This window comes from Enhydra lutris, unplaced genomic scaffold (genome assembly GCF_002288905.1).
Source record: "Enhydra lutris kenyoni isolate GAN:26980312 unplaced genomic scaffold, ASM228890v2 scaffoldscaffold6, whole genome shotgun sequence".
Lineage (NCBI taxonomy): Eukaryota > Metazoa > Chordata > Mammalia > Carnivora > Mustelidae > Enhydra > Enhydra lutris.
The window spans coordinates 11,471,754-11,486,503 of NW_019154090.1; the positions used below are offsets into that span (position 1 = coordinate 11,471,754).

Consider the following 14,750-nt stretch of genomic DNA (forward strand, 5'->3'; position numbering starts at 1 on the left):
TCATGACCTGAGCCAAAGGCAGACGCTTAACTGACTGAGCCACCCAGGTGCCTCTAGCCTCCACCTCCTTGAGAGTATTTTCCCGACCCCGCCTCACAGTATGATTAAGAGCCACTCTCCTGTCCCTTGGACACATGACCAGTTACAGGTTTCCTTGTCTGGGTGATGTACTAACAGATAATCACAAGGACTGTTCTATCTTATTTATAGTTAACTTTTTACCACAGAGCAGAGGGCAGTTCTTGGCACATAATAGGTGTATAAGGAGTGTTTTACCTGGTTTGCCTTTTGTATGTTTTTTTTTATAAAAATGTATGAGTGTATAAATTTCACCTCATTGCTAAAACAGCACACGTGTGTGTGTGCGCACACAATTAAGGCTTTTTGCTTTTTTTTTTTCATTTAACAAGATATCCTGGAATTCAGTTTACAGGTTTTCTTTACTCTTTTTGGGGGGGGGGCATAAATTTTATGGAAATATACTTACTATTCACAAATAAATGAACAGCTTGATGAATTTTTACAAAACGAGCACACCTTTGTGTGCCCAAGAAATAATAAAATTACCAGAAGCCCCCTTCAACCCCACCACCCATCCCAAGGATACGTATTCTCCTGACTTCTTAGGCTATACACTGGTTGTGCCTGTTTTCAGCTTTATTTACACGGAGTGACACCACGTGCTCCTTGGTATCTTTGTTCCACATGATGTGTGAGAGATCGGTCGGTATGGTTGCATATAGTTACGGTTGTTCGTTCTGGTCGCTGTCTAGTATTCCAAGATCCAGATAAGCTACAAATTTTTAATTTGTTCTACTGTAGAAGGACTTATGGGTTCTTTCCAGTTTGGGACTATTTTTAATGGTTCCTCTCTTTTCTTTATGGCCTCATAGTATTTCCTCCATTCATGTGAATGTACGAGAATTTATAGTTCTCCCTCCATCCATGTGAATGTACAAGAATTTATTCAACCAATCTTGTTTAGATAGACATTCAGGTTTTTCCTCAGTGTTTTTCTGTTACAGATAATGTTGTACAAGGTTTCATTTTGTTTTGTTTTTTTATGATGATTCATTTATTTAAGAGAGAGAGTATGCATGAGAGTGGGGAAAGAGACAGAGGGAGAGGGAGAATCTTCAACCAGAATCTTCCCTGCTGAATGGGGAGCCCAATGTGGGGCTTGACCTCATGACCCATGAGATCATGACCTGAGCTGAAAGCAAGAGTTGGATGATTAACTGACTGTGCCACCCAGGTGCCCCTTTTGTATAAGGTTTTGAATAAACTTGTGCATTATATTAAGAACATTGGGGGGGGCAGACAACTTTGGGAGGAGGGGAATACCTGAGAACATTTTTGGGGGGAAAACCTAATCTATTTGGCAGTTTTGCTCAATCAGTAAAAAGTAATTGCTGAATTTTTCTTAGGAACAGGTTAGTTCATGGAACAACATTTGGGGTTTCTCTTAAAGGAGAGGTAGCTAATATAAGAGAAGGGCTTGGAATCCCATATCTCTGCCTCCTTGGGCGCAGCCAAGTTCAGAAGACTCCATTGTTTAGTGTCCTGACTGGCTTATTCACATATTGGTTGTGCATCTTCTGGGTTCCAGACACACTGTTCTCGCCACCAGGGGTATAGCTCCTTGCCCTCATGGAGCTCACATTCTAGTGAGGGAGGTAGCAGTAGACAAGACAAATAAGAAAATGTGTAGTATATCAAATGGGAAGATAAAGCAGGGAAGGCAGATTGGGCTGTGTGTGTACGTGCATGTGTTCGTGTTGGGGTGTTTGCTTATTGGAGATAAGACACATCTTTAAGAGTAGTCAGGGGGCTGCCTGGGTGGCTCAGTGGATTAAGCCTCTGCCTTCAGCTCAGGTCATGATCTCAGGATCCTGGGATCGAGTCCCGCATCGGGCTCTCTGCTAGGCAGGGAGCCTGCTTCCTCCTCTCTCTCTCTCTCTCTCTACTTGTGATATCTCTCTCTGTCAAATAAATAATAAAAAATCTTAAAAAAAAAAAAAAGTAGTCAGGAAAAGAATGGCTTTCTTTTCATCCTTGTAGATTACCAAGCCAGATGTAACAAACACGAGGAATTACACATGTTTAGGATAACAAATTACGAGCTCTTTAAGTATATAGGATCTTGTAATGTTGTCTTTTCCTTGGATTATTTTGCTCCTCATCTGGAATGTCAGATCTCATTATCTTGTGAGGAATTTTTATTAGAGTCATTTATTAATGTGTGTGTTCAAGTGAAAATCATTTACCTGATTTCATATGGATATGGAGGCTGACCAGAATTCTAATGGAAGGGAAAGAGTGTGTCTTCCCATTAGGAGACCCAGTGCTTTGCTCCCCGAAACGCTCCAGTTAAAGTCATGGCCCAAGGCTACTTACATTGGCACCTGGATGGAAATTTCCAATTATGCAAACCTGAATGGGGCTTACTTTTCTCCATTGCATTATGGTCATAAGAGATCCTTCAACCTAGGTACTGGGCCTCGATAATAATAATGGTTTCTCGTGAAAGCGTAAAAAAGTTACTAGTAAGCCTGAATTTGTAGTAAATATTATTTTAGCATTTATCACCCTGCATGATAATTTCTTGTATGTGTCTGTACCTTACCCTGTACTGTCCTACGCATCCTTGGCTCCCTGTGGCCTAGTACTGCCTGTAAAAAGTACCCAGGAAAGCAGGTGCTCCATAGATAATTTGTTGACACCATGGAGGCTAGAACCACTGTGTGCCAGTTTAAATTAGGTTTTTTAGCTGTGATTCAGTCACCATTGATCAAGACCATATTATTGGAAACTACTGTTTTCCCCAAAGCTCATCAAAATCTTAGGGAACACCTGATTTCACCTCTCGGGTTTTTGACTTTGCTGACCTTGTGACCTTGGATAAATGACTTCTGGAGGACTTGACTTCCTTATTTAAAATTAAAAAATCGTGATGATATCTACCTCACAAAGATGTGATTTAAATGAGATAATTTAGATTGAAAGCAATGTGTGTGTGCCTATGTACTTTCTAGCTCAGGCCAGAGCCACACACAAATTTAGTAACAGTACTTTAATGGGAACATTTGTAAGGTCCTCTAGTTTGATCTGTATAACCACCTGCATGAGCACAAAAGAGGCAAGGGGCAGCGGTAGCCCGTATCTAAAAAGATAGAGGATTTTTGACTCCAGCAAGCTTCATATGAATCAGTAATGTGGTGTGGCTGCTGTTATCAGTGACAATCAGCAATTATCAGTTGATTACCTACAGGTAATGGGAAATTCTAAATTCTGTTAATAAAACAGAATTTCCCAGAGTTCTGCAGAGAATCACTTGATGTTGTTAGTTATCATGCGGAGGAAATGGGGCTGATTTGGGAAGTGGCCAGTTTTAAATAATTGAACATCTCTGTTGCAGAATTTCTTTGGCCTCGTGTTATCCTGCATTGTGACTCTCCCAAGAGGCGCTTAAGTAGACCAGTTTGTAACAGCTGGAACAGGTGGCAGTCCTGCTCGTTTCTGGGCCCATCAGACCGCTCCCGGCGGCTCCGTCAGCATGGCGCCACCCTTCGTCAAGTGTAGACGGCTGGGCCTCCATCCAGAGGCCAGCAGCCAGGATGCAGAGGGGCGCACAAAGGAAGTGGGGCTGCCTAGCCTTGTGGGGCAGGAGAGGTTAGGTGGGTTGAGGTGAGGGTGGAGGGAAATAGAAAGTACTGCCCTCGGCTATGGGGGAGGGCGGGGGGGGGGGGGAGGGATTTGACTGTGGAATGAGAACCAGTGGGTAAAGTGATGGGGAAACGTTTTGGACTAAACCCAAAGTAGGATTTTCTTCGAAGATAGCTGTGGCTCACATACTGACTCAGTCTTCCTGGAAGGCACAGTTTTGGGTTTGGTGTGGAAGCATTAAATGGTGCCGACAAGTGTTCTTCACAATCCCATCCAGTCCTGAGACTGTGAATTTGTGATTATTTTCTTTTGTTTGGCAGAATTTATTTCCTCGGCCTTTTATTTTTTTCAGCGTTGTGCTAATTCCTATAGATAATCAGCAAAAGCATTAATAGGTGGTTTGTGTACATTTGTTAGTTGAATGGCAAGACCAACATGTGAGACAGTTGCTAGCCAATTAGGACAAAATATAAACAAGGGGCCCAGTTTTGATCATCTGTTAACAGTAGCACAGAAATTCCAGAAGAAGACTGACGAAGTATGTAAACTGGGGGTTGAAGGATTAATGAGATTTGCATGGCAGACAGGAGAGCAGGAGCCCCCGGATGGAAGGCTTTTGAGCAGGAGCAGTGTGGATAAATCTGTAATTACAGAAAATCCATCTGGCAGCTTTGTGGAGAGGATAAAGGTTGGAGAGGCTGGCTCCTTAGTAATCGTGTAAGCCATGTGGGTTCCTGAAATCTTTGAGGGAGAGGCTGCGGCTAGAGCATGGATGAGCAGGGTCTTAAAGCTCAGTCCTTTGAGCATAGGTACACCTGGGGTGGGTCCGTTGGTGAAACTGCGTGGAGAAGCTGGAGCCTAGACATGGACTGTAAATTGAATAGTATTACTTGCCTCTTAGGATAATTATGGGAATTAAATGAGATAAAGAATTATGTAATTAAGTGCTCAGCAAATGTTACTCATGGTTTCTTCTGTAGCTGAAGTTCTCTAGAGCCATGGTTCTGGAAATGTCCTCAGACCCCCCACTTTGGTATCACTTGTGAGCTTGCTACAAGTGCAAGTTCATGGGCCCCACGTGGGATTCCAGATCAAAGAAAGGGAGAAGGGCGCCTGGGTGGCTCAGTTGGTTGAGCATCTGGCCCTTGGGGTCCTGGGATTGCGCCCCCAATTGCTGTCTGTGCTCAGTGGGGCATCTGCTTTTCTCCTTCTCTGTCTGCCCCTCCCCGCTGCTCTCTCAAAAAAAACCAAATCTTTTTAAAAAGGGGGGAGAATTTAAAAGAGGGGCCAACAACAGTGTCCTTTGTGGTACAGAAGATAAAAGTACCCCGGAAGACTGAAATTTAGGGGAAGGGAAGTAGTATGTTTCTACAGTGCCCAGCTAACAGCCTTACATGCAATGTTTAATAAATACCTGTATTCATATATTTTTTTAAGACTTTATTTATTTATTTATTTATTTGAAAGAAAGAGTACATGAACAGAGGGAGAAGGCACCCCTGCTGATCAGGGAACCCGATGTGGTGACTTGATCCCAGGACTCTGGGATCATGACGTGAGCTGAAGGCAGCCGCTTAACCGACTGAGCCACCCAGGTGCCCCACTGTTTTCATATTATTGAAGCAGCTTGCTTCGTATTATGTTGGGGATGGAAGGAAGGTTTTAGGGCAGTTATATATAATATGTATAATGTACATATTCTGTAGCCCAAATGATTAAAAAAAAATACCTTGAAACCACATTAGAAATTTGATATTGTATGGAGTTTAAATCTTCTGTTTAGGGATATTTCTAGAATCCTGTCTCCTGTGACCTGTGCTGTCTGCTGTAGATTAAAACTGGGATGTGACTCTTGCTTTCAGAGGCTTCGCAGAATTACACTTTTTTAAAGATTGAAGCTGGTCCTTTCCAATAACATCTCCGGCTGTAGAGAATAAATATTCTATCTGATCTCTCCTCTGCCCCTGTCAGAAGTGAATGTGTGGTTGTCTTCCCGTTGGTGCAAGGCCGACTTTGAAACCACCTCATTTCTGAAAGCATTACAAACGTTGACTTTTTTTAAATTATTTTATGGCTCAGGATATACCTTAGAGATCATTTAAATCCTTTGCAAGATTTTACGTCTCTGTTTAATGTGGGCCACCTTGGGTTTTCATGGACAAGTGTGCCAGTTGGTCTGTCCCCATCCCCACCCCTGTCTCCAGTCCAAGCACCAAACAGAGTAGCTTGAAATAAAGTAAATTGACGTCTACACTTCATTCACTTAGCCGTTATTTACTGCCCATTGTGTGCAGGACACTGTGGATAATAATGAAGTGGTGTCCATAAAACATGCCTAATGGAAGAGCCAGGACAGCCCGAGGCCTCGTGGATGAGTCTGGCGGAGTGGCCCAGGCCCCTGGTACCTTCCCTGCCAGGGGCCTGGTTGGAGGGCAGTTAGGTGCTCAGATGATCTCTCCAGCACACACCGGAGTTTGGATTTGTAAATGTGCCACCCCTGTAAGACACCCCCCTTGTACTGTGGTGAAGAGAAAAGTGGGTAGGTTAGAATGGCTGGTTAAGAAGTTGTGTTTTGAGGGGCGCCTGGGTGGTTCATTCGTTAAGCATCTGCCTCCAGCTCAGGTCATGATCCCAGCATCCTGGGATCCAGCCGGCATCAGGCTCCCTGCTGGCTGGGAAGCCTGCTTCTCCCTCTCCCTCTCCCCTTGCTTGTGTTCCTGTTCTCGCCCGTGCTCTCTCTCTCTCTCTGTCAAGTAAATAAATAAAATCCTCAAAAAAAGATTGTGTTTTGAAACCTTGTATTTCTTGAAAATGGATGACATGATGTTTGAGATTGCAAGGGAGCAAACAGGAACCATACTCGCTCGTCTTTGTGACTCCCTAGTTTCACATCTCAGAGACACTTCAAAAAAGCACAAGTGGAGATCATTCCCCAGGAATGACAATGGGATAGTTAATCTGAATAATTGTTAAGAATAACTATCTTGTTTTGTTTTGCTTTTATTGAAGTATAGTTGACAGATGGGTCACAGGTGTGCAATGTGATAGTTCAGTATTTGTAGTACGAAGGGAATATGTTTCACTTGACACTTGGATCAAGTTGCGGGTTCTTTGCCCATCGCTTTGGGCTTTCGGGCTGGGGCGGGTTGGTGGTCCGACTGATGACGGTCTTTCATTATCTTCTTGTCTCTCCAGATCCCCCAAAGAAAAGTTGTTGGAGCCTTAGTCCACCACTTTCAGAGATTGCCAGGACCATATCTGGACCTAAATGTTTCTAGTAGGCATAGTTTCTAGTAGGCATAGTGGTTTCCTTTCTCGGAGTATAGCTGTTGAGTGTCAAGAAGGTCAAGTTAAAGGGAGATGAGATCTTTTTTAAATGTTTTAATCCAATCCATAAAGGTTTCGGGTCATCACAGTGCCAGAATTCAGATTGGATATTTGAAGAGTAAATTTGGTGGAATATACTTTTTAAATTTATGGGTTTGTGGTTTTTTTTCCCCCTGAAACTGCTGAATATTGACAGAAATTCCCTTTAGTCCTACTGAGCTACCCAAGAAATGTTGGTATCCTGGAAACGTAGACCCCAGTATGGAAAATAAAGTTAAGGCATTTGGGGAGTTTTAGAGCTGAAGGAAGTTTAAAAAAGAAAGAAAGAAACCCCAAGTATTTGTGTTTGTTTTGTTTTGTTTTAATGATTATTTTTGAATTCAGCTCTTTTCCCTTTCCCTTCTGTTCTCTGCAGTGAACACCTACCTCTTCATGATGCAAGCTCAAGGCATTTTGATCCGGGACAACATGAGAACAATTGGCGCTCAGGTCTATGAGCAGGTGGTTCGGAGTGCTTATGCCAAGAGGAACAGCAGCGTGAATGACTCAGGTATATTTTTAGTAAAGCAGTGGTCTGATTAGAATGTCTTCTCCCAGGGCACCTGGGTGGCTCAGTGGGTTAAAGCCTCTGCCTTCAGCTCAGGTCATGATCCCAGGGTACTGGGATTGAGCCCCACATCGGACTCTCTGCTGGGGAGCCTGCTTCCTCCTCTCTGTCTGCCTGCCTCTCTGCCTACTTGTGATCTCTGTCAAATAAATAAATAAAATCTTAAAAAAAAAAAAAAAAGAATGTCTTCTCCCCACAGAGGTAAATTTGGTTCAAATAATTATTTTTGATGGGGAAAAGTACATTGTAAAAGAAGGTTTGGCTGCGTCTTCCCTGATTACAAAAAAAAAGAGACTCTTGCAAAATGAGTCCTTGTTCATTTTGCTAACAGTATATTAAGGGTGGCCGAAAGGAGGCATGTGTTTAGGACGCAAGCAAAAGAGGAGGACCCAAAGCTGTTTCTGGAAATACTTTTGATTACGAAAAATGCTCCACACGACCAGAGTTCCTTCACTTAATGATTGTATGGTTTAACACTTTGGGGTTGGTGGGCGTGTTTTGTTTTGTTTAGTTGCGTGTGGAGGTGGTAGTGGTGGTCCACAGTGTATTCAAAGCAGATCCGGCCAGGGCGGCCGCACTGAAGACTTGGTCCAGCTCTGTTCTTCCTGTTGCACTACACTCGAATTTGGTCAGTCCAGCAGGACTAGTTCACCTCTTTCTTTACCAATGCTTTGAGACTCCACAAATTCCCATTTCACAGTGCTCATGTAATCTGGGACAGTCTCCACGAATCAAAAAAGCGATTTCTGGAAGAAAAGTTTGATCGTTTACCTGGTTTACCTTTGTGGTCAGCCGTGGTTTTCATCTGTGGTTTAGTTCCGGCTACGTGACGGAGTTTCTCGGTGGTAATCTCAGCATCATCAGCTTTGCAGAAAGCATGCAGACTATTTAGCTAAAGATAGCAATCACAGACACAAGAGTGAACATTTCTGCCTTCTCAGTCTTTTACCTGTGGTTTTTATTATCTTATAAGCACTAATTATATAAAGAGGAAAAAAGAACACAGAGGTTAGATGGCTTGCCTAACATTATATTAAAAGAACTTGTTTCTGAATCATGATTTTGACTCTAACTATTTTTATAGAGGCTAAACATGGTAAGTTCCTCACCTTTGAAAGCTGTCTTTTTTGTCTCTCTTTTTAACTCTTCCAAAAATTGAACATAGAAAAGTATTTCCAGACGGTTAAATGGGACGGTCGTGCAGCTTCTCCTGTCTGGCCAGGGATGATTTTTATTTAAAAAATAGATTCTGAGATATTATTTTGCTAAGCATTGATGATTTGCCTTTTATGTCTTTAACTGAGAACTAGTGTGCTTTCCTGTGGCTCCTTAACCGATTTCACTCAAACCTAGTGCAGTATTATGAGTACAGTTTAAGAAATATTCTTTCCTTCAAATCAGCCCTCTTTTCTTCCATAGTAAGTTCTTCAGTTGTCCAGAGCTCACTGTGGAATGTGAAATCGCTTTGCAAACATTGCAGATGAGAATTCTGTGGTGCTTGGGGTCTCAGGAGAAAGCATTGCCTCTCAGAGGGAAATGAAATCCTTAAAAGAATTGACCACATCCTCATTTATCTTCACTCTGCCCTGCTGGCCAGCTTAGTAACAAAGGAGTATAGTTAGCAAACTGAAGCTTTAACACTTCCTTTCTTGTTGTTTGCAAAGAGCAAGTGATTGACTTCCCAGGGCTTTTCTGCCAAATTGTGGTTTCAGGGGACAGTTACCTGAGCTGTGGCCCAGACCTGGAAGAGGAACCTGTAGAGCGCCTCAAGCCATGGGAGAAGGCTGAGCGCACTTTTGTTTCCTAATTCATTGTGTGTGGCATTAGGTTTTGCAAATAATCCCCTCTCACATTGTCTCCCTCAACTCCAGCATGGCCCTGTGGGTAGGCAGGATTTTAGGTGACTTCCATTTCTTCCGTAATACAAATAATCTTGGTTTTGGAGTGGCTGGGTCATGTGACTTTCCCTGAACCCTGCCTCAAACCTGCTTGTCGTCGGGTGATGAAAGTTGGGAGTCCTAAAAAAATCCAAACAGAGGGGCGCCTGGGTGGCTCAGTGGGTTAAGCCTCTGCCTTTGGCTCAGGTCGTGATCTCAGGATCCTGGGCTCGAGCCCCGCATCAGGCTCTCTGCTCAGTGGGGAGTCTGCTTCCTCCTCTCTCTCTATCTGCCTCTCTGCCTACTTGTGATCTCTGTCTGTCAAATAAATAAATAAATAATCTTAAAAAGAAAGTAGGGAGTCTCTGACTGCTTCTCCAGAGCTCTTTCTCCTGAGGAATCAGGAAAAAGGAACGTTTATGCCACTGGGACATTTATCCTGTCCGAGTGTTCATGCCTCTCCGAGGTCACATGACCGGTGGGACTTCCATCTGGGCCTTTGGCGAAGTAGTCTGCTCTCTCTCAGAAGTTAGAGGGGCACAAGCAGGGCACAAAGTCTCACTAACTCCTCCGGGGTGGCTGACCTTGAAAACTAAGCACCAACCGAGTTGTACCTTGGAAGGCTTATCTAGGGACCTGGTATTATTTGACATGGCATGTGTTTATTCTCAAATTATCATACACTGAAATAATTTTTCTCAGCATCCCTCTGGTTGAAATAATCATTCATTTTGTGTTCATGGTGTCTGTTTCCCTTATAGATTGGAAGTCTTTGCTCTCAGGGGCCGTCTTACTGTGTGCTAGACACTTGACTTGCTTTGCCTCATGGACTTGTGAGGAACTCAGTAGCGTATCTGCCGTGTCCCCACTTTAGGGATGAGAGGCTGGAAGCAGCCAGGAGTTACGGACTTCATGTGGCTGCGGGGTTGGGCCTGCTGACCTCTGGGTCCGCGCGGTGCCTTCATAGCCTCTCCCATCCGTGTAGCCCCAGCGCGCTGTGCACTGCCTAGCACATAGGCCCTCAGGATGCGGTTTTTGAGTGCATGAGTGAATAGATTTAACAAGAAAACATTTAAGTGTTGTAACCTAATTTCAAGATTATCATCCTAATTGGCTTCTGTGTTATTGGCACATCCAGGGAAGGGAGTGGGTATTAAAGAGGAAATACTAGTTCACGGGAAGTGTATCGAGTGAAAACGCACTGTTTTTATTCATTTCAAATCAGTTCTCTGCCTGGCACCGTCGGAGAGGGCACCCTGCACTTGAAGCTTCCAAGACCGTTGGGGGGACTGTCGTTTCTGACCCGACCACTCTGGCCAGGAGCCACCAGGGGCTTGACAAGGGTAGCAGCAGGACTGAGGTGGTCCCTGACCTCTGCTGCCCAACCCTGGACACAGTGCTGGGGACTCACACCCACATTCAGTAGCCTTCGTGAGGTTGAGGGTAGCTGAAAAGTTTCATGCGACATTTAGGTAATGCTAGCTTTCTTTTCCCTTGAACGCTAAAGTGGTGATCGTCTAATAAGAATGCACTGTAAGGGATGAGGACGGTGAGCCAGGAAATACACTTGATGTGATAACCTGGAGAAGTTTCTTGCTGTTACTGAAAGCCTTGTGTGTATGAGATCAGGAATCCTACAGAACTTCCTGTGAGCAGAGGGGGAGATACTCAAAAGAACATTGGCTTCAGAAGAAAATTCCCACTTAGGGCTTTTTTTGTTTGTTCGTTTAAAGTTCATTTATGTTTTTTAGTAATCTCTACCCCTTCCCTGGGACTCAAACCCACCACCCTGAGATCAAGAGTCACACACTTCTCTGACTGAGCCAGCCAGGCACCACCACCACCTCTGCCACTTAGTTTTATAGATAAGGCGAGTGGTTGGGTGACCTGTCCTTTCTTGTCCTTAAATAGGAGTTGGCAGGTGCCCTTCTACCTGTGACTTTCATCCAGAGGGAGATTTCTTACCTCTCTACACACATGCGTACACACATGCGTGCAAACCTTCCCACACCTCTGGCCCCAAGCCCCTTGTAATCACACACTCAGAAAAATGTTTTCTTGCCCACATTCTTGGAAGCAGGACTGTTGCCAGAGGCGAATAAAGTGAATCAAGTCATTGCTGGGGCGCTTTGTAATCTGTTCAGTGAGCTAGATATTCTTCCCCTCGTTCTCCGTGGTTTTTAGGCATTTAGTTTATAGTCTTCCTTATTTGTACTCACCCAGCAGGTGCAGGGGTCATCCTTAGGCATGTGAAAAATGCTAATTCTTTCATTTTACAGATACTGGTTCTGATGGCATGATTCTAGTATATACAAATGTCCACATTTTTCGAGCAGAGGGGCAAGTGTTCGGTCTTTTCTCAAACGGAAGGGGAAGTTGGTGGTTCTTTAGAAATTTGTTGGTCAGCATTTCCCAGTCCCTGCTCAACTGGATATGGTAAGATAAAGGAAAAGGCAGATTTTAGCCACCCCTGTGTATTGGGGTAGCCCTGTCGACCCCAGTGCACATGGAAACCCCCCCCAACAAGGTGGGGCTTTAAAAAATACCAATGTCTGCACCCCACCCCCAGAGGTTCTTATTTCATTAGTCTGGGAAATAGCCTGGGCATTATTAGGATTTTTAAAAGCCTCGTAGATGATCTAATGTGCAGGCGTGGCTGCCGAACCACCAGTGTGAAGCAGAGTTGAATCATGATACCATCTGAATTTGTAGGTAGGAAGGATGTCTGTTGTTTTTCCACTTTATAAATGTAGAAGCAGTGCCTTCTTTGCCCTTCTACCTCCCTTGCTGGGAGAACATGTCCTGATTTAAAATAGATTACAGTTAAATTAAAAAATAAAGCCATGGCCAGAGAGGTTCAGCAGGCTTGCTCTATCCTCGAAGCCGCTCCCTCACGCAGTAGGGACGCACAGAGGAAGAGGAAGGGGCACCTGGCTGGTTCAGTGGGAGGAGCCTGTGACTCTTGATCTCCTGGTTGTGAGTTTGAGCCCCATGCTGGGTGTAGGATTACTTTAAAAATAAAATTTAAAAAAAAAGGAAGAAGAAGAAGAGGAAGGAGCTGTCATTTGGACATACCCATTTCTGGGCAAGCTGGCACCCCACAGTAACCAAGCAGCTTTATCAGGTCACAAGCAGTTAATTTCCTCTACCTCTTCCACTTCTTTAGAAGGTTTCTACTGGTGAGGGGCGCCTGGGTGACTCAGTTGATGAAGCAGCTGCCTTCAGCCCAGGCCATGATCCTATGGTCCTGGGATCGAGCCCTATATCAGGCTCCCTCTCCCACTCCCCCTGCTTGTGTTCCCTCTCTCGCTGTCTTTCTCTGTCAAATAAATAAAATCTTAAAAAAAAAAAAAAAAATTCTACTAGTGAGAAAGATTTCAATTACATTTTTATGTAAAAAATTTTAAATTAGAAATGAGGAAATGGAGGTTTTTGTGGGGGGTTTTCCCCCTCAGGGTGTAGGGCAAGGCGACTGCCACTTAGAAGTTGTGTATTTGTGGGGTCTTTAAAAAAATGACTTCATTGGGACGCCTGGGTGGCTCAATTGGTTAAGTGGCTGCCTTCGGTTCAGGTCATGATCCCAGCGTCCTGGGATCGAGTCCCATATCGGGCTCCTTGCGTGGCAGGGAACCTGCCTCTCCCTCGGTCTCTGCCTGCCTCTCTGCCTACTTGTGATCTCTCTCTCTTTCTGACAAATAAATAAAATCTTTAAAAAAAAAAAATGACTTCATTAATTTGGCAATCAGAAGAAAAAAAATAAGTGGTGCTGATTTTGTCTTGTTTTGTTTCATGCTGGTTGCTACTAGGCTTATTAGTGTTTGACGGGAGTAGAAGGGCTTTATCTGTGTCTTCACGCAAACCCCCAAAGGTAGGATCATTAAGGCTAGAAAGTGTCTTAGCCCTTCTGCACGCTAGTTTTTTGTTTTTGTTTTTACGTCTTATTTCTTGTTTAGGTTGTAGTTCTAAGGCTTGGTTCTGTCATTGCCCAGAATTACTATTCTCTACTTCTGTGTTTTATATTTTTAATTTGCTTATGAAAATGCTATTATAATGCCTCTGGGAATTTCTTCTCCTTCAGAGGCAAATATAATTACTGTGGTGCTGTTTGCAACAGCTGCTCCCTCTGCACGTGTGCATATCACAAAATACACCTTTTCTAGCACCCATGAAAACTTTTCTTAAAGAGAATCATTTATATATTTAAACACACACACACACACACACACACACACACGTAATTAAGAAGCAAAATCACAATTATCCAGAATAATGATTAGTACTGGAGATTCTTGACATAGGTCTTCGAAGTGTCAGTACTTTCAGAAAGGATCGATTTAGGACACGTTTGCATGTACAAACTGAGGACTTTGGGGCTGATTTCTGTAATTTCTGTAAAAAACAAAAATGTAATCTTGCTGTTAGGGTTCATGCCGATGCTGTTCATGTCTGTAAATGCAGGCTTGGTGTTTTTGTCAGGAAAGCTACTACTGAAAAGGACAGAAAGCATTGTGTTCCTCTCTTTCCCTCTTAAGAGACTTCGTTCTCTTGCAGTGGACTCTCAGAGTTGTGTCCGGTGGACACTTGCACAGTGGACAGCCTGTGCCCCTGTGAAAGGATTCCCTGTATTTATTAGCCGTAGATTCTTGGAAACCCTCTCAGTGTTGCTTGAAAAATATCTGAGTTGAAGGTTGTAGAATTCTCCAGTGCAAAAGCGAGTTTGAATAGGAAGTTTTAATTTTCATAGAATCTGCATGAATCCCAAAGGGGGTTGGCGAGAGGGATTTTCATACTCTGAAAAAACAGTGCAGCGCACTGGAGAGATCACTAACCCAGACCTTAGTCGGGTCTCTGTTGTAGTTGTACCAGTGGTGTATGTGATGCCTTGGTTTCCTTACCTGAAAAAAAAAAAAGTTGGAGGGCCCCTTCATACAGACTCCCTAGGAAAAAGGCACCCACTTCACGCTCTCAAGGCCCCACTAACATGACAGTAAAGAGGGGGTGTGCGTGTGCACATGTGTGTGGTTCAGTGGCACAAACCCCAAAGAATGAAGAGAACAAGCAGTTGGAAGTCGGAAAGCAGGCAGGCCAGCGATACAGGGCCCAGCAGACCCAGGAAAATGGGACTGCTGATGTGGCCGCGGGGATAGCCGCTACCCCCTAGAACCCTCCAGAAGCTCGGGAAGTAGCAGTATCAGGTACTTCTGCAGATGAGAATGAAAGTGACAGCTAAGATAAAAATTGGGTGAAAGGTACTTAAAAAGCAGTCGGATACC

At 43.9% G+C, this 14,750-nt stretch overlaps 1 protein-coding gene across 1 annotated transcript in view; it reads left to right on the forward strand.

Annotated features, from left to right (window-relative positions):
• The window catches only part of LOC111141506 (beta-1,4-galactosyltransferase 5), a 73,436-nt gene that overhangs the window by 48,659 nt on the left and 10,027 nt on the right, over nt 1–14,750 (forward strand). The window contains exon 2 of the mRNA XM_022494110.1: nt 7,409–7,543. Within this exon, the coding sequence (XP_022349818.1) occupies nt 7,409–7,543 (135 nt within the window). The remainder of the gene's footprint in view (nt 1–7,408; nt 7,544–14,750) is intronic.